Source organism: Gavia stellata, chromosome 1, assembly GCF_030936135.1.
Source record: "Gavia stellata isolate bGavSte3 chromosome 1, bGavSte3.hap2, whole genome shotgun sequence".
In the NCBI taxonomy this organism is placed as follows: Eukaryota; Metazoa; Chordata; class Aves; order Gaviiformes; family Gaviidae; genus Gavia; species Gavia stellata.
This window is the reverse complement of record NC_082594.1, coordinates 112,201,565-112,222,682: the sequence shown is the minus strand read 5'-3', so window position 1 is coordinate 112,222,682 and position 21,118 is coordinate 112,201,565. Positions and strand designations below refer to the sequence as shown.

At 36.6% G+C, this 21,118-nt stretch overlaps 1 protein-coding gene across 1 annotated transcript in view; it reads left to right on the top strand.

The window, feature by feature from the left end:
• The window catches only part of ROBO1 (roundabout guidance receptor 1), a 530,296-nt gene that overhangs the window by 244,726 nt on the left and 264,452 nt on the right, over nt 1-21,118 (top strand). The window contains exon 3 of the mRNA XM_059823819.1: nt 13,803-14,129. Within this exon, the coding sequence (XP_059679802.1) occupies nt 13,803-14,129 (327 nt within the window). The remainder of the gene's footprint in view (nt 1-13,802; nt 14,130-21,118) is intronic.

Below are 21,118 nucleotides of genomic sequence, written 5' to 3'. Positions count from 1 at the left end.
TTGTATAGGTTGTTGCTGCTGTTTTTTCCCCTTGCCTCTCTGTACGCGGCTATCTTAACTTGTGAAACAAGCCTGGTGTGGAGAAGTAATCTCTTTCATTACATCTACTGATAAAGTTGCAAAAAAAGGGATAATATTTCTGGGCATATGGACTCCTCTAAGGCTTATTAATTCCTGACGTAACCTATTTTTCTTTGCTGTTTGAACCACCTCCCCTGTCACATGGTGATTGCTGCTAGAAATAACAATAATGATGATTCCTTTCCCTTGTTTTCAAATAGCTATTCTCCTTAATAACTTTGAGGCTTTGTCATCACTTGCATTTATATGTGTAAACCATACAAACCTCTGCCTGCTTGCCTGTGGTGGTGTTGTATTATGCATTATAATCTTCTCATATCATACAGCTCTCTTCCTCTAATTTTCAGTTACTGGTTTTTTTATATTTCTTGCGCAGCTCTGTCGAACTCTTCTGAGATCTGTTTCTCTTCCCTTGCTTGCTGCTCATATTAATCTCTCCTACTTTTGACTTAGCCTCATGGTTATATAGCACTGTGTCTTTCTCGTACCTCTCCCCTCTCATTCCTTTTTTTCCTTTTTTGACCTCTGAATATTGATCTCTGTTTCTCTATCAGCACTCTAATCCCTTCACCAGAACCCCTTATAATAGTAATTCAAAAACTAGTTGTTAAACTAGCTATTAAAAAAACGATAAAGTAATTAAAATAATTTTAAAATATCCAAAATAAAAACAAATCAGTTTGATCAAACTGATCAAATAATTATATTTTTCTAACTTTTTCTCATACTGTTAATGATGTTCTTCACTCCTTAAATCTCATCCTCAACAACCATAAGCTACTGCCCTTCTTGAACGTTTTATTCATTCCATTATAAGCTTCAGTAGGCAGAGTCAACAGCATTTTTGTTTATCTGTAAAATTCTCACATTTAGCATGCTATGTAAGGTATAAACATTGTCTTCATTAATGTTCTGGATATGTCAGAATTTGCTTTTAAGGTTGAAAATCGGCTGAGGTGGGCTGCATTCCTCTAGGGATTTGTTACTAATCCTTTAAAAGGCCATTTCAAATATTTTGTTTTCTGAAAGTATAAATGACTCCAGACAATTATCCTTAAAATTGTGGTTCAGTACTTTTTCTTGAAGTTAATAACTCGTGTAAAATGGGTGCTATTTAAATATCTTCTTTGAGAGTGCCCATCATATAGGATATCTCAAAAGCTTTGCTTTAAATGTTTAAATACATTTCAGGCTACTGAACTCTTAGGCTGTTAGCTACAGGTTTTCTGAAGAATTCACTATGAATATTCAGGAAAATAGTCTGTTAACATTTCTTTTTACCACTTCTTTTATCAGTAACAACTTGACTTGATAGAGTGCACTTTTTTTCTTTTTATCCTGTTAATTTTATATGGAGAGATGTTAAATATAACTTTCATGCTTAAAGACTGAAGTTAGTGTCTACAGAGAGTGCTTTGAAACAGAGTCATTTTGAAACTATTTCCTTTGAGTTTTTTCTTTATTCACATAAATTGTGTTGTAGTATAAAATGAGATAGAAACACTAAAACCCACGTTGCTAACTGTATTTTATATATCTATATGTAGCTATGTATATACTGTAGAATCTTTTATCAAGAAAGCATGTTGTTATGTTGAGAAAATTGAGAGATTAGTTCAGCAATCTTCTAGAGATTGTAAAGTAAAAATAAAAGTTCTTTGTACTTTTCTCAGTTCCATTTATACCCATATGTTTCGTTTGGCAGAGTGTCAAACTGCTAGCTGGGGAAGTGCCTCTTGTAGCAGGTACCATGGTCTGCCTTTCCCTTCATTCTTCCTATGGGTAACATTCAGCTTATTGGCTGAAACATCTCCCCATGCTCGGCTATGAGATCATGGAGAAATTTCACCGAGCTGCTTGTTTGTGCTTCTCCACTGTGTAAAAGGGTGATGTTTTCTACCACAATCACTTTAACATAGCTCTTGCTTACAGTGAACCAATTTTTCTTTGGGTCTTACTTCACTGTTTGGATAACTGAGAAATTTTGCAGTGTGCGTTGGTAGAGGAGGAGTATATGGAGCTGAGCAATTCTCTGCGTAGCTTTGTTTCTTGGCATCTTCCAGAGAGCTTTCCTTGTCACGTGATTCAGAACTTGAAGTGTGAGAACTCTAGATGCAAAGGTGTAGGTGGTCAAGATGACTTAAGGTTTATGTAAGAGTAAATACACAAGCCTGATTAATGGAACTTCTCCAGGCCCTGTTTTTAGGACACTTTGTAGTAGCCACTGAGTGATACCAAAGTCTTCACTGAGGTTGTATTCAAGTTATTGTACCATTTTCACTACAACCAGAGCTAAAATCCAGTTGGAAAGGTATAGGAGTGGCAGAGATGGTTGAAATTTTTTATGATTTTTCACTAGATTTTCAGCAGTCATACTCTGGGATGGGAAGTCAGACCAGAGATGATAGTGGAAGCATTAGTTCTTCATCCCTCAGAAAAGAAAACTCTAGTGAGTGATAGTCTTTTGGGCCCATACTATTGTACATTTAAGGAGGTCCTGGGATGTGGCTTTCTATGTGTAGTGCCATTCGTCTACAGCTGGATTCAGTGTTAGCATTGTCAAGTTACGCTTTATGCAACAAAGTAAATAGAAACAATTGTGAAAGATATGGGCATGTGGTAGATCTAAGGTTTCTTTGGTTCCAAATTCAAACCGGAAAACAGAGAAGAAGCAAAAACCAAACCCAGTGGACTTTGTGGCCTGTTGAGGGACAAGAAATTCAAACACAGTCAAAGGGAAAACATTGCACAGTCACTCAGACAAAACTGATTCTGATGGCAATGATAGGTGGAAGTTTATTTTAGGTGAATGTTTGCTGTTTTGACATATCTTTATGTTGGTGAAAAATAGCATTAGAAAGGTATCTTTAGTCATCATGCGATGTATGTCATGTTGATTACTATGCCATGTAACTTATGGCTTTTTAGTACACAAATGAGCTGAAATATGTTTTGAGGAGTGTGTGATTAATCTGCATTTATATGGGAAGGTGAAGTATTTCACAAGTTCTCTGAAAAGACTGTATTAATTCCAGCTTATTGCTGCAAACAGAATCATCTCTCACTGAGTCACTGAGACGTCGGTATCCGGCAGTACGGTCTGATTTGGCTAGCAGTGTTCTTACAAGTTCAACAGGTGTTTAATTTCTAAACCAGTGGGATCATAGTTCCTTTTTTCTCCTCCTCTCAGGAGGAGAGATTTATTGTTTTTTCCCTGAGAGCATGTTACCTTCTATGCTCTTCATACTAATTTACTTAGCTTTATATTGGAATAAAAGTGTGTTTTGGAAAGAGGGTAGAGATAGTCACCTTTTAAATAAATGGTTATTTGATTTTGTGGAAAAATATTAATTAAAAAATAATTTAATTTATATTGATCTGTACATTTTATGTAACTGTAAACAACTGATTGAAAATAGTTTTTCATTTGGATTTAAATTTCCATTCTTCCTTATGCAACTAAAACATGACGGTAGTGTGTTACTGCAGTACTAACTTGTAATTGAAAATGCCTGGCCTTTTTGTAATTGTCCAAACTTAATATTGTACAAAAAGTCAAATTGATTTAAACTGACTGAAAGAAAGCTGTTTTAATCCAAATTTTTAACACATTAAAATAATAACAATAGAACCAAGGAAACAAGGAAACTGAACTACTTAACAGTGATCCTTTTTTATCCCCATTGCTAATCTTTTCTAAATTATGAGCACCGTGAGTAATTAAATTCCAACTTAGTCCTGAGCTGACATAACCCTCCTATTAATACCTAACATTTGGATTCATGAGGGCAGTTTTGATATTTCCTTCACCCTTGTAAGTGAAACAAATTTATAATAGCCTTAAAAAGTAGGATTTTGGTTAGGTGTTTTGAATCCTTATATTTCTCTTCAAATTTGTTTCAGAAACATGAATAAATGGCAATATCAATTGTATGAGATGTACCAAAATTGGCACAGGCATAAGCCTAGGAATGCTCTTGACTGTGGTGGTATAATACCGGGCTTCTGTTGTCGCAGAGTTGAGGAGTGTTGCCTGATACAGTTGAGAAGGGAATACTCTTGCCCCTGTTGAGAATTGCTGTTTCTCTGGCTTCCCAATAGTCCTGCGGAAATGAGGATCGTTTTTCCCTTCTCTCAGCATCTCTCAGACATTTGAACATGCAGTTGATCAATATCAGACTCAATCTCACACTGAATCTGGAATTGGAAACAAATTAGAAGTTGGTATTCCTAAGCATGGTACAAGGTGGCTTTGAAAAGTCTGGAAAAGTGTGGGGTTAACCAATCTGAAATAATTTGAAGAGAATGTGTTACATTTGTTTTCATGACTAAATTATTTTTAAAAAAGAACAACCCAAGAGGCAGATATATCTTTAGATGTATTTGTTTATGAATGAGTATGATCATCCAGAAGGATAGTTTGTGTTTTATTTGTTTGTCCACATAGATAAAACTTTGGGATAAAATAGCCTAGTGTGCTGTAATCGCACTACAAATAGGTGAAATCTTTGACACTGATTACAGACAAACCTCAAGGTAAAGTACAGTTTCTCTATATCAGTATGTCTGACATCTCGATTAGCAACACAGACTGTATATAAAAATAAAATACAATATATAACATACATAGAATATGTATATTAGTATAGTAATAATTTATATAATATATCTATATAACTTTGAATCCTAGGTGTTTTCACTAAATTGGCATTTCATTTGGTTCCTTCAGTGCAGCTAAGAGTCCTCCTTTGGTTTTTGGTGCACTATCGTTGATTTTCTCCAAATTCTGTTTTCCCGTTCCAAACGGCACACCAGTGGTTCACAGCCAATGAGATAATCTTCCTGTCTGGAATAAAACATGATTGAGGACAAGGATTGAAGATGGAGAGGAGGAGGGCCTGACAGCTGCTTCTTTGTTTCCTAATCCTTCACTATACTCAACAGAAAAGCAAGCCCTGGAAATGGCAATTCTTTGGTGACTCACACCAGCCTCTGTTCCCACACTTTGCCATTTACTGTAGTTGTTTTTTCTTCTCAGGTGTGCCAGTGAAGCTGCTGACAACAGATCAGAGCTGTCAGGCCTTCCTGTGTAGGGAAAATGATCCATCAGGGAAGAAAAGGGCAGCAGTGATTGCTCTGAGCTGTCCCAGATCTTCCTACCGTGTCCCAACTCACCTGTTTAAGCAGTGATCATTTCCAATATCTTTTCAACTCTCTCTTCCACAGAATTATCCAATTATCATCAAGTCCTGTCACTTTAATATTAAAGTCATCTGTTTCCCTAGTGGTCTTCCAGTCACTCTTCACTTAGTTCTACCTAATATTTGCAGCCCTTCGATAATCCTTTGCTACCTCTTTTCCCCCAGCCATCCTTTTTACACTCTTGACTGCCGCTCCAGGGTCTGTGCAGCTCTCACGACGTCACAGCCTTCTCTGTATGCCCCCTGTACCTGCCTGACTCCACTGCTTCACTTCTCCTGCAATTTAGTATGATCATCTCCAAGCAGTTTGTTATTGCCAGGTTGTCACATCCAAATTTCCAAAGACGAGCTTGCCTTCAGATACATCTCAGCCATTCTCAGTCTTGTTGTGCTCTTCTCAGTACCATCACCGTGTAGGAAGTATCTCCCAGCATTACTCCAGCCCTTTCAAAGACAAAATGAGTAATGTAGGCTTTACCATTGTGTTTGGTTTTTAATATAGTGTGGTTGCTCACTGGGTCACAGTTGATTTTGCATTATTAATGAAAATACTCCTGTAATTTCATTAATGTTTTCTTTAAGGCAAATATTATTCCCTGCTTACCAGTTTGGTGTGGGATAGTGTAATTTTTATTGAGTGAGGTTTGGTTTCAAAAGTCAGTGCTCTAGATGCTGCTATCTCAGACTACTGCAGTATCTGCTGAAGTCAGAGGAGATAAATACCTTGCCAGAAAGCAGAACTGAGGGAAAGAAAAAATAAAACTGAACACTTTCTTACACTGGGAACATTAGCTGCTGCTTGAGGTTTTATGTAAATGTCAGCCTCTTACATAGCTCAATATAAATACTATTATTTTAAATTTATATTCTAGCTAATTTAATGAATAACCAGGTCACGACTGAGTTATGCTAACTGCTGGACAAACCAGTAGCATGTGTTCATGTAACAAAGATTGACTGTAAAGCTATGTCTCTTGAAAATAAATGGTTTGTTCAAGAGCAATTTTAAAGAGTTGTATTTAATTTCGGATTAAGAAACTAAAGCATGACTCTTACTGTTGCCACTTTCAGCTTCTTTGTTAAAAGTGGTTATTTCAGAGGGCTAGCCTCTTTTAGCATCTCCTGGGAAATATGTCTTTAGGTATTAAGACAAAGATTCAATGTTAGTATCTGTGTAATACAGTACCTGATACTTTTTTTTTCATTCCCACCAGGCAGAGTATTTAAATAACTATAAGATGCTGTACATAATTTTTTTTTTACCTAGAAATTCATGGCTTTTTCTGACCTAATCATGTATGTCTAGAATTACTGCAGAGTAAGGAACAGAAACAAACCATTTAAGCCAACATAATGTATAAATGTTTTTTATTTTTCTCCCTTGTTTAATTAGTTTATTGCTATAATACTTCAGTTACCTCCTGTTCAGTTGACCAGTACATGAGTATTCTGTAAATTGAATGAGAATAGCTTTCAATGTTTGGGTTACATCTTCCCTCAGTATAAGAGCCAGGCACAAGATCAGTCTGGATTTGAGGCATTTTTAGCACAGCTCCCATTTAATCTCTTGTTTCAGAGAGACAGACAGACATGGCTTAATCACAGAGAGCCTGGAGTTTTATTCTAGGTTTTTTCCAGCCATAAGAGTACAGTAAATCATTGGTTTCTGACATCTGCTGATAGCATGGTAGCCGTGCTAGAAATGTAATTGTAGTTCATGGTGTCTTAGCAACACAAAATACTTTAACCTTATTTTTCTAAGTGGGGAAAAATGTTTTATGGGTGCCTACAACTTAAGTTTAAAATCCATGGCCCACAAAATTTGTTTTTTGTAACAGACTTTATATTTAGAGTGCAACTTGCTTTACCCAAAAATATCCCTTAGTAACAGAAATAATGAAAAAGAACATTTATTAATAATTTAATGTCTCATTAGGAACAGGAACTCCAATAGCAATTAAAGGAGGGAAACAAAAGGATTCCTTGACATAATGGTGTAAACTGAGAAAAGAACAACTTCTTTTCAGGGAGCATTACAGTGGTTTCATGGTAGGAGTGATCAGTTAGTGTTCAGTGCTTTTCTTTTTAGTTAAATCTTGCTCACCTGTTTGCCATTGTGTGCTTAGAAAAAGAAATGGAGATGTTACTCTTCATTGGGAACAGGTAGAGGAATTGCAGGTTCTACTGATCCAAAGTGAGAGCCTTGCTTGTCACCTTTTATGGTTTCTAAGTTATTGGAAAGAGCTGGACCTGTTCCCAGATCAGTATTTGGAACCAACCATTAAACACATCTTAAAATCACAGAATCGCTAAGGTTGGAAAAGACCTGTAAGATCATCAGGTCCAACCATTAACAAAAAAAAACCCAACCTAAACAAAAAAAACCCCAAACAACGACCCACAAACAAAAAACCACACCACACGCCACCATGCCCACTAAACTATGTCACGCAGTGCCACGTCCAAATGTTCCTTGAACACCTCCAGGGAGGGTGACTCCACCACCTCCCTGGGCAGTCTATTCCAGTGTGTTACCACTCTCTCAGTAAAGAAATTTTTCCTAATATCTAGCCTGAACCTCCCCTGGTGCAACTTGAGGCCATTTCCTCTAGTCCTGTCACTAGTCATTTGGGAGAAGAGACCATCACCCATCTCTCTGCAACCTCCTTTCAGGTAGTTGTAGAGAGTGATAAGGTCTCCCCTCAGCCTCCTCTTCTCCAGACTGAACAACCCCAGTTCCCTCAGCCGCTCCTCATAAGACTTGTGCTCCAGACCCCTCACCACCTTCGTCGCCCTTCTCTGGACATGCTCCAGCACCTCAATGTCCTTCTTGTAGTGAGGGGCCCAAAACTGAACACAGGATTCGAGGTGCGGCCTCACCAGAGCCGAGTACAGGGGGACAATCACTTCCCTACTCCTGCTGGCCACACTATTTCTGATACAGGCCAGGATGCCGTTGGCCTTCTTGGCCACCTGGGCACACTGCTGGCTCATCTTCAGCCAGCTGTCAACCAGCACCCCCAGGTCCTTTTCTGTGGGGCAGCTTTCCAGCCACTCTTCCCCAAGCCTGTAGCGTTGCATGGGGTTGTTGTGACCAAAGTGCAGGACCCGGCACTTGGCCTTGTTGAACCTCATACAATTGGCCTTGGCCCATGGATCCAGCCTGTCCAGATCCCTCTGCAGAGCCTTCTGACCCTCAAGCAGATCAACACTCCCGTCCAACTTGGTGTCATCTGCAAATGCATTTCAATAAACCTGTAATCCTGGGTGGGCATTAATCATCTGATGTGACAGTGTTGTTATGTTCCAACTATTCATTTTTCTCCTTAGTGTACAAATACCAGCTCACTTGCAGGACTGTAATACCTCCGTTGCCTGACATTTTCATTTGTAAAGGTGGCATCCTTATAAAGTAGTTATGGAAATGTTCAGAGGTATGGCTCCGCAAAGTAATGGCAGGATTTAGGCAAAAAGCAAACTTTATTTTTTTTCTAGACTATATGTTTAATACTCAGTTGTTAGAGGTGAACAACTGTTGTAAATAAAATTCTGTGCAAAGAACTATTTTCTCAGTCCAAAGTGATACAATAACCAATGCTATTTTCAAATCAGTGTTTTGGAAATAGCAGTTAAATGCAGTTTTGGCTCATGTGCTTTATGCCAAAGTAGAATTCAAAAGTGAAATTTCTGTTCTTCTACAGTTGACTGTTTTGGAAAAATCCAAAGGCATAACCACAGCATTACTGCCTTTATTAATTACTTCATGCCTTTGGTTACGGAGGCAAGACTGCAACACCTGTAAAGGAAATTTCAAAATAGTTGCTTTTTAATATGCACTGTTGTTGCAGGCTACAAAGCTCAGGAAATCAGATGTTTTATTTAGGCTGAACAAGGGTATTATACGAAGAGAAACAATGTTAAAAAAAGTTGGAGAAATTGGGAGAAAGAAAGCGAATGGGACAAGATCTCTGTGAATCTTCCTTGTCCTGTTGTTTTTTCTTGAAAATTGTTTGTTGTCTGTGAGAACAAGTAAACCCAATAGGTTAGGTTAGGCAGAAAAGCTGCTTTCAGAAAGATACTTTGATTTTTCCTTTAGTTATTTTTCCCCTGTAACATGATGTGACATTGCTTTGCAGTATGTGCTTGAAATAGTATTCAAAGTCTGCTTGCCTCTTAACTGTGCAGAAAGGATGAACTCAAACTAGAATTTAACATGAGGAAAAGGTGAGCGAATCTTCTGAGGGGAAAACCAGATGAGATTAGTTTGTTGATTTCCAACAGCAACAAGAACACAAAATCCAAGAGGATGGTAAAAAAGGAGAAGGTTGCAATCTGCATGTCAAAGGGATAAAATCCCAAGAAGTGTGTGGAGAGATCTGAGTTAAAGGGCAGCTCAAGCACAGGAAGAATGAGGTATTTACTTACTCAGGGTTATGTTTAACCTGAGGATTACAGAAAGATTTCTAGCCGCTAAAGCAAGAGAGTTATGGAACATCTTTCCAGTCAACATAAACAAAACCACAAGAAAATTTCTCGCACTTTGTGAAAATACTGGAGAATTGAGAACTCTGTTATGTTCTGATGAAGTATAATTGTTTGGAAGAATCACCTAACACTGATTTTAAACTTGTGGTTTTGTTTGTAGCATTTTACTAATAACTTTGATAACAATTAGACCAGTTACTCAGATCTTATGTTACAAGGTAAAGCGTTTCAATAAAAGAGTGGAGATCTTGTGCTTTGAAAGTCATTGTTAAATGCTATACTTGTGAAATGGAAAAGAAATAGAACCAAGAGTATACTGGCTTTTTGGCACTTGGCTAAAGAGTCTGTTATGCAGAATTTTTGAGACATAGGATAAATTATTACTTAGATATATAGATCTTGGGAAATCAGGTTTTCCTTGTCCATCTGAGCTGACGTTTAGATTGGCTGTAGATTTGGTCTTGATTTTTAACTGTCTTAGGCTGCATGGTTCAAATTTGAGGCACTTTGTTCCAGTAGCACAGAACTCTTCTTTTCCCCCTAAAAGACGACAGCACAGCATTTGTACCTCTGATATGAGCAGCTTTCCCATTTAAACATATTCCCTGCTATTTTTCAATACATTATATTTGTATATGCTACCAATAGGAGGTTTTAAGGTGAGAATAAAGGCAAATCTTGCCGCTACAAGTTTAGCATTCATCTAATGCTACATTTCTATGAATCTTCACATCTGTTTATTTCAGTGTTTTGAATTCTTGTAAAATACTTGTGGCACAGTCCAAGAAACTGGAAACATGATTTCACATAATTGTTCTTTTAAGTAGCAGCGTGAAATAATTAGTATGGCATACTTTAATTGGTGGCATCCTGTTGACTTTTTATTAAAGACTTGAATTATAATAAAAGCAGAGAACACAAGCTGGTTAGTTCCTATAACCCAGTGCTGTCATCTTTGGGGGAAAGAAAAAGCAGTTCTGTTCTATATTTAATAGCAGATCCAGTGTGTAATGGGTGTTCTGCTTCTATATTTTTTTTTTTTTTGTTACCAACTATCCCCTTAGGAAATCTTTTTGACAGCAAAATTACAGGATTGGTGCCCACTGTAAGATTTATGTTGATAATTGAAGCTGCTTCTTCTCAGTTAAATGTAAATGCAGCTTAAATAACTAGGCTAAAAGGAAAAAAAGATTTAAACAAAAATTTAAAAAAATGTGTACATATCTAGAAAGATTATAACTTGGTTGTCAAGGCTATTATACTCCTCAGGCAGTTGTCACTAAATCTGTGGTTAATACTCACTATGTGCCAGTCACCACTCGTGCAACTTTTGTTCCTTTCTGCTTCAAGCCATTTTATGAAATTTTCTAGAGAAATATTACTTTATGAAATGCTAGGATAAAAAAAATAATAATTTAATGGACATATCTGTCATTTTAACTTCTCTAATGTTACCCAGCAAAGAAATTTTAAAAGTATATGAGCATTCCTGGAATTTTCTCAGGACTTTTTCCCCCTAAGAGTTTTGAGTCTCAGTTTTCAAGAAAGTTTAGAGGTCTGTCTTTAAACTTTCATTCTGTATAGTACTTGAAGTTCATGTACAGTCACTTGAACATCAGTATGGAAAGCGTGCATACAGTATATCTGAAAATGTTGTTTCATTTATTTGTGGTCTGGGCCAGGCTGACAGAAACAATAGGAGGCTTGTGCTGTGTGCTGGTTGGCTAGCACAATCTGTGAAAATGCAAACAGGATACATATTAGCACATGTGCAAACTTGGTTTTTTAAAACCATTCTTAACTATCTTTAAACATTTTACATTGAACTTGGATTTTTATATTTGCAGAGTGACTTATAACAATTACTTTTAGCTCTCTCATCCTTTTTTTTCTGTACCTTTCCTTGTGAGGTACGTAATAAGTGAGGAAAAGTATATATAAAACAAGACTTTTATCCCTGGCTAGGCATTTTCACCTTGGAAAGAGATCTGAAATTGGTCACCCCAACTGTGAGGGCAGCATTATTGCATGAGGGGCTGTGTAAAAGTTCAGGATGAGTAGACACAAATAGAGTTTGCAAGGACTGAGATGTGCTCTTAGGGCAAACAGAAGTATATTAGAGGCTTCTTTAGCTACTGCAAAAGACCAGTGCTGGTTGGCACAGTTTTCTTTTCTTATACTTCTAGCTCTCCTCTCACTGGATTTGGCCTGTGCCCTACCTCTAGGAAGTGCAGCTCAGAATCTCGCTTTAGAGTGATGTGCAGGGCTGGGCTGCACAGTGGTGTGTAGCCAGCAAAAGTATTTGGGAGTTCCCTGGCTTCTGCTCTATCTGGCCATACTTTAGTTTTCATGTCTCAGGCAGTTGTTGTATGTAAAATGTAAAATATAATTACTTGTTTGGTTTTACTGCTGCAAAATCTTGCAATATTGTGAATATCCAAACCAAAATGGGCAAATAAGGAATATTTTATCATTTATCTAATAATTTAGGACTATAGTCCTAAATACAATACTACTTATATTATCTTTCCTCAAAGGACTAAAGAGTAGATTTATTGCTGTTTGAGTATTTTGTATTTAATATCAGTAATGTACATATAAAACGATCTTCTTTTAGTGCATACAGAATGCAAACATATTGCAGTGTAGTCAAGCCATACTACCAGAGGTTTGGGAATGTGTGGTTAGTGCTAGCTGATTAATGTAACATTTAATCTGCATTGATTATCTTGAGGTGAAGGAGATGTGAAATAAATTTTACATGGAATTCTACATTTTAGAATATTTTTATTTTTTATGTATAAATAAAATATATTACACGCGCACACACACATATATAGTATATATTGAAAACAGAGCCGTCTCTGTCTCTCCTCTCCTCTCCTTGTCTCCTTCCATTTTTCCATACCAATTTATGGTCTATTAACCTGCAGTGAATAGATCTTATATTTATTTCTGGTACTTCACAGCTGTTCAAAAACCATGTTATTAATATTAATAAAGAATCTTGTAATCTAAAATTTTAATAATCAGGAATTAGTGACCAAAGAGACTAGTTTTATCCATGGTGAAGTTGTATATCAAGAAAGAGAGAAGTAAGGAAAATAGTAATTTGAAATTGAGTCAACAATTTAAAATCCTGAAAGTTTTGGTAGCTGCTTATTCCTAATTTGGAATTCTTGGGCACCCAGTTGCTTGTCATATTTGTCTGTAGTATGTATCTATCCAGACTGTTACAGGTTTTTTTTAATGACAATTATCAGCTTGCAGTTTGAATTAGTTTGAAATGGAATGCTTTCCTGGAAGAGTATCTTGTTTGCTTGTAACTTTTCTTTATCCCTGATACTTTTGTCTCACATTGTATCAGAGTTCTAGATTGGAGACAGTAAAAATTTCATAATGTACAAAGTTGCTTTAATTTTCCCTGACACAAGAGGTGTAAGAAGTACTCAGGCACCCCATGCCTATGGAGTACTCTATGGTACTGCTTAACAAGTGACTAAAAAGAGCTGATAGTACAAGTAAAATAAAGCAACTTTGTGGTTGCTGATGGTGTTAGGCTTACTCTGCAGACATTGCATGAATTAATGGGCTTTCCAAAAGGTCTAATGAGGTTGACTATGACTTTGTGTTATGAATTATAGCAGTATCAGTTTTGCTGGTAGAGATGTTCTGATATCTGTTGAGCATCTGTAGGATTAATTTTTCACAATTCTACATATACATATGCATGTGTATATAAATTTATATACGTGAATAGATCAATATAAAAATGGATGTGATTTAGGAACACGGCAGCTTAGTTCACTAATATAGGTCGCCTGCTGAAAAAGGCTTTTGAATGTATTCACTTGGGAGAACCTTGCACACAACAAAGTGCATTAAGGTGGGATTTTTTCCACTTTAAAGATATGTTAATAGCTGTTCTTAACCATTACCCTGTAGTACAGGATTTAGTAAGTAGTTGTATTGCAAAACACAGTGACTGTACCTGTCAGCGATCTCCTAAGAAAACTTTGCGTTTCTATCTTGCAGGCTCCCGTCTTCGGCAAGAAGATTTCCCACCTCGAATTGTCGAACACCCTTCTGATCTAATTGTTTCCAAAGGAGAACCGGCAACTTTAAACTGTAAAGCAGAAGGAAGGCCAACCCCCACTATTGAGTGGTACAAGGGAGGGGAAAGAGTGGAAACAGACAAGGATGATCCCCGTTCCCACCGGATGCTACTGCCCAGCGGATCTTTATTTTTCTTACGCATAGTCCATGGGCGCAAGAGTAGGCCAGATGAAGGTGTCTATGTCTGTGTGGCAAGGAATTACCTTGGGGAAGCTGTAAGTCATAATGCATCGCTGGAGGTGGCAAGTAAGTACATCTTTTTTTAATCTTTGGTAACAGCCCCATGCTTAGATGTTACCTGAAGATAAAAAAAAAAGTGTGAGCTGCCTCTGAGGCCTTGACTTAAAAGCAACGAAGGAATTATACAGTTAATTATTATTGATACAGAGATAGGAAAATAGAAAAATAGTCAGAAGAGGTATCATATCACTGTAGAAATCTAGACATTTTTGTGCATTCTCACTACTATTATGCTTCCATGCAATTATGATTACTTAATGTTTGTTATATTTTGTGTACTTAATATCAGTTTATAGGTGTTTTATCCTCTGCAGATAACCATGCAAAATGCAATGTGTAATAGGAGGCAGGATCATCAGGATTTGATCTAATAGGGTACATTTGAAATTGCTGTTGCACAAATAAACACTAGAAAAAATAATGGCAGATTTAGAAACACATTTATTTTTTTTTTCTCCAAAAGAAGCAGCCCACAAATTATCTCTATAGTTCTAAGTATTTGGCCAACGGAAGGAGCAGTCAAGTATGTTCACATCACTTTGTAATGCTTATCTCTTCCTGTATACCCTTTAAACTCTACTTATTTTAAAGGAAGAGAATGTACATGAAAAGGTTTTAAGCATTCATATGGAGGGACGAGTGTAGGTCAAAAAATACCAGTTTTGGGGTACTGAAGTATGAGAGGAAGCCTTGCAATTCAAAAGTTAGGTATCTATTTTAAGTTGCTTTTATAGGCTTCCTCTGTGATATGTAGCAATTCATCTGGTGTGATGTTGAAGAGCTAGCACAGAACTGGGTGATTTGCTCTCTGAAAACACTGATCTCCCTGACTAAACAATTCATGTTCTTAATTAGCTCTGACAAGGCTCCTAACTTTTAGACAAGTTTAAATAAATGCCACCATAGGTATATAACTTTAGATTTTCATAACTCTCACAGAAGGCAAAGGAAGTAGACTATAAATTTGTGCATTTACTTGAGTCCTTTGTCTGGTGTCACTCACGTTCACAGACAATCCCAGGGACTTTCATCAGTCTTAAACCAGAAGGATCTCAAGCATCACATATAATACAGTAAATACACATGATTAAGATCTATGACCATGCTGTTTCCTTGTTACCACTTTCAGTGATAAAAGTAATTAGTGTCTGGCTAGCTGGAAGTATGCTTATCCAGTAAATGTATAACCTGTTTAAATTATCTGTTAATTGGTTACTCCCAAATGTTACATCCAGTATCTTGTAGGTGTAATTCCAAGTCAGTGTTAATGTTTAAGAGAGTTTGATTTTTATCTAATTGCTGTTTACTTTATAGCACTGCTCGTTGACTCTTAAAATGAGTTTTAATGTTCCGTCCATGCAGCAAAGCAGCGTGGGCAGTTGTGCTTATTTCATGTTCCTTTGGTTTGTGATGTACCTTGAAGTAATGTTTGAAATGCACATAGTGTTTTTGTGTCTTGCACAATTTTTCATGAGAACCCAGAAACATGAGGTAGACTTTAGTGGTTGGTACACTATAGCATGTATCAATTCAACTGGTATGTAGTTGCTAAACGTGTTTGTCATCCCTGCCTTAAGTCATCTTCATGTGATTACAGCAGAGCCTAACTGACAGGGTCTGAATGCAAAATATTGATATTGCCACAAATTTTTTTTTAAGAGCCTCTGCCAACACTCAAAGACAAAAAATGAGTATCTTCTTAAACGGGTTCAAATGTACACCACCTAACAATAGTAATGCATTAAATTGTTAATCCAGCTCAACGTTACTCTCTTATTGAGGGCTAATGTCAAAAAATAAAACACCAACAATGCTGTAAGGGGAATAAAAAATCACAATCTATATTTGGAAATAAGATTTGTAGGTATAACAGTATACAGTTGTAATTGTATACCAGCAGATCATAGACAAAGAATTTTAACAGAAAAGGTTATGATTTTAATAGAAAAGGTAGTGATGCGACAATGCAAGAGCACCAAAACACTTTAAATAGCACGGAAGAGATGAGGAACAAGGAAAGAGTTGAAGGCTGGTGGAATAAATTTGCATTAAATTCAAAAATCTGTGCGTTATAGCTGTAACGCTGTTGTCATTATAAACGCTAGCTACATTCACAGTGGATTGCTGCAAATCAGTAAACTGTTTTGATTAGCTTCTTAATACACTTGTTTTGAGCACCACAGCCTTTACTTTTGTATACATGTAGTCATATACAGTTGCTGCTTAAGAAATGCTTATGTTATAGTTTAATTTTTGTATGTTTACAGAGTAAAATTGCCTTTATTTGGTTTCCATTTACAAAGTACAGAAGGTCATTTAGAGCACTCATTTGGTTATATGCTTTGATGCTGCAAGTTTAACCAAAAAACTTGTGAAACGTGTAAAGCAGAAGCGTTTTTTGCACTGTAACAGCTAGCTCTAGCAGGAAGAATCAGCTCCTGTCTGCACTGGTTTGTTTCATAACGTGATAGGGAATTTATCACAGCATTTTCTTCCATCGCTTCTTGTAGTAACAACTTCAATTAGATGATCCTTCACTATTCAGTGGATGTCTGGATTTGACTTCAGATTCACATTAATATTAAAAATAAATGTTCATGTCTGTTATTCCTTCATGCAGATAACTTTTTTAAGTGTTCTGATGCTCATCTTTGAGATAGGCAACAAATTCTTTGTGGGCTATGTAATAAGGTGGATGTGTTCCTTGAGTACACTGTGCATAGATTCCACGTTCCTTGAGTACACTGTGCATAGATGCCACAGTTACAAAGAAGGAAATGTAGAGGGATTTCAAATCTACAGAAATTGCAGAAGTGCAATATATTAAAAGCTGTTTTATCTTCTTAAATATGTGTGTATTTTAAGAACTTTAAAAATAGCATTAGATGTGATAGTCACAATGGGGGAGAGACTAAAATCATAAATCATGAAATTGCAGAGAGAGTTTTCCCTCTGCTTTGTTTCTTTCTATTCATCAACCTTTCTTTGGTGACTTGACTGAGGTGTACATGCCATTTAATCCAAAGTATGCTGTATTTTCTTCCACTGATAGGTATCTCAGTCATGATAGTGTAGTCCTCCATTAATACCATTGAATGTGACTTAAATACCTGTTATTGTCAGGAAATTGAATGAAGTAAGTCTCTTTCTTATTCAATCTCTGCTTCTTGTGGCTCTTCCAAAATGTTTGAAGATCCCATGTGTCTACTCATAGCATTGGGGATTTGTTCTATCTTCTCCATAATGTTATTTTATATATAAAAATATTTTTTCAGCTGTATTTCCTGCAGTTTCTGTGATTGTTTCCTTGAAACCGTGCCCCATTCCTACTCCCAAAAAAGGTTTAAAAAAGAAATGATCCTTCTGGCTGGCGAAGAGTGGTATCTATCTTAAATCTATGAAACGAGTACTTGAACCCCCACGTACTATATTCTGTTTGATTATGTTGAGGGACTGTAACTTTCCCTAAACAAATAGTTAGCCACTTGATATTTCAAGAATTAAAATATTTCAGGCACTTTAGAGACTAGTAAAACTATTATAAGCTACAGAGCTCTGTGCAAAATAGCTTTGTAATTTAATATTACATGACATTTTCTCTGTAATTTAGATCTGTAAGATCTTAATAAATGGGAAGGATATAAATTTGCATAAATAGGAACTCAGCAGAAAGCTGAATTACAAGTCAATTAAATGAGATGTAACTCCTGTTTAATTGGGGGATTTTTTTTTTTTTTGTAGTTGACTGGTTTCATCTTTATTGGAAACATTATTCCCACAAAATTTTTGAAATGGAGACTCACTGTATGTGTTCAAACTTAATTTGCAGTCGAATGAAGTGTAAGTAGGGTAGCCCAGAAAGGGTGTGCGATGGGATAATCAGATAACAGTCTGTAGTCATCCTTCAGACTTAGTCTGCTACAAGTCCGTTTGCCTCCCTCTTCTTGACTTCCTGAACTCAGCCTTTTGATCACTGGAGGCCCACTTAAATTAGCTCTGTGTTTTGTTTTTTGAGGAATGTAACTGGTTTCGGATTACTACCTACCAGTGACACATTCTCCAGTGGTGAAAGGTCCTAAAGAACGTGAAAAAGGGCATGTCCCTGTCAAAACGAAACTGGGTAATTCTCTCTATAAATGTCAGCTTTTACAGGTGGGAGCACAAAATGGAACCATGCTTGATCCTCAGAGTAAGGGCTGGAGACTGTTTTGGCTATCACATAAACAGCTGGGAAACAAAAGTCATTTTTCACAGTAGAGAAGTAGTAGAAGTTTTGGAGAAGTGGGAAGTTACCCATTGGCATACTAGAAGGTGGCTGCAGCTGCTTCATATGCTTGAATCTCTTAGGATTGTCTGGTGAATGGATGCACCTGATCAAGACCAAATTCAGTTATTGGTGTGTGATAGTTTGATTCAGTGTTTATTTTTTTCTTCTGTTTTCTTCCAGTTAGTCCTTTTTGTGGAAAATTGTGTCTCTGGATCTCATGGGTGTCTGTTATATAGCATTATGTAGAAACCTACCCAGGTCAAGAGTGGCAACAGTAGCTGCAGGGGTTTATTCATCTTTCTTTCTGCACTCTGAAGTTTTTGAGGATGCTAAGAAAAATCAAATGCAAATGAAATTGGTTAAGTTTGTGTCAGTGGCTTCGTGAATCTTTATTTCAAATCACATTTCCCTGAGAGAAACTTATTTCACTTTTGCCATGAAAGTTCTAGGGTAACTTTCATCACAATGTTTCCATTTTCCATTGATATATGGATTTGCTTCTCAAGAGCAATGCTTTTGCAAAAGTATTTGTAAAGTACATACACATATATGTTCCCTCTAACCTTACACTAAGCAAGCTGTTGTCTATAAAAGTTTGCTCACATTTGTTTTCAATTTACAGTGGATAATACTCCAGATACTTTCTACATCAGATCCCAGTTATAGACTTGCTATGCTGTAACTTTAAAAACAAACAAACAAAAATCCTTACATAGCACAGGATTGATACAAAAGATGAGTTAACAGCTCTGTCTGTTCAGTGGTTCTGAAACAGTGATAGCCTTCTCACTATGAAAAGTCGTATTTCTTTGTGTATTGTTTTCATTGTATGTTCAGTCTGTGTGGTGTTAGGCTGCATTAGCAAACTTGCCCTCCTGACTCACTGTACAGCATCAATGTTTTAAGCCAAGCTGAAATGAATGAACAAATTTGCAGATTTTGTTACTTGAGCTGTTAACGTCTTGCTGATAAACAAGTGACTTAATTTGAATGCTTATGTGCATATATAAAAAGACAAATATCTTTTTTTTACAAGAATCTTGTTAAGCTCCTACATACATATCAAAAAAATTGAATGAAGCTATACCATTGCTTACCACAAGCAATGGCATTAACAAAAGTTGCTTGAGGCCTGGAAGGTTTTAATAGTAGTGCTGTTGCTACTGCTTCTTAAAACCTACCATTTATCAGTGGTAGGTTTACTATGAACCTGACTCTTTCAGTGCTTGTTGCAGCTGCATCGTAAGCCTGGGTTACTACAAACTGCCTCTCAAGAATATTTTAGCACAGATGTAATGACATTTAGGAGAAATTTATTTGCAATGAGGTTGAAATTGCATGCAAATATACGGCTTTTTATAATGTAGTTATCTCTGCTTGAGGAAAGCAAGAACAGTTATTTTAACTACTTTTACAAGTTTGTATATGTTTACTTTCCTCTGCCATTACAGTCCGTTGAAGAACACTGAGAATTTGAATGTCAATGTAGTCCTTTAAGTCCCCCGCCTAATTTTTAAAGATGCACAGAGCCTTATTTTTACTCTTTAAATTCTGTTTCCTTTACTAACCAACTCCGTGGTAACTGTGGAACCGAAGTCATTTATTAGTACTACTAGGAAATCCCATTAAATGTCACTGCTAGGAAAACTAGTTGTCCTAATGAGACTTGAGAGTGAATGAGAAAGTGTGGAGAAACTAAAAAATAACTTCTTTGAAACTCACTGTCATATTTCTAGATGCTAGCGTGTGTGGGTTTGCACAAACGTGCGCTGTCTCTTAAGCATAGTAGTATTGCATCCCTGAAAGTTTGAGAAGTGAACCTTGTACTTTTTTCTTTATATTTTTCATTAGATAAGAATGATGTTGTCACATATTGAGTTAGACCTAATGAGAAGAGCAGATGCTTTACGAAGCTCCCATATTTTAAAGAAGGCTTACCCAGTTGTGTTTACTTTCACCTATAAAAAAGGTGAAAGTGGGGTGAAAGATAAGCAATTTCTTTGTCCCATTAAACATCTATGACAAAATAGAGAGGTTTTATGTTCATATTTTATATAATTTTTTCTACTCTGTATACCTTCTTTAAATTTAATATGAATCAACCAAACACAAAAGGAGATAGGGGAGTGAGGGTGCACAGAAATCCAGCAGTGCAGCAAGTGGAACTGCTTCAAGATTATGGCTCCTACAGTACTCAGGTTTAATCATATTATTATTACCATTATATTCCTAGTTCAGGGTTAGAAAAATAGGTCTTCCATGGCTGTCATGACAGCCCGCCACTAATGTCCTAATAGATGTTTTAAAAATGAAATAGAGACACATTTAAAGAATGTCAGTCTGAACTCATAGTATGGTGCAAACAGAAAAAAATATTTCAGGAGATTCCAAATGAGAACAAAAATTGCTAGGGTCATCTCCTCTACTGGGTGGAAATAAGCCAGAATTTTAAATTATCTTCAGATTGGACTGTCCTGACATGTGAAGGCAGTGTGTTGAGTCTCTATGTTGATGTTCGTTGTGAACAGAATTTATCTTCATGCAAGCAATCCACTCATGGCCCATGTCAAGTTTCAGAGAAAGTGGCTGAATTACTTTAAGATGGTTTTATTTGATGAGATTGAGGTATGAAATCTGATGTTACCCACTGAATTAGACTATTTCCTTTTCTTTCCCCTCACCCCTTGCCATGTCATAATGAGTTTTTAGAGAAGAGATATATTTATGA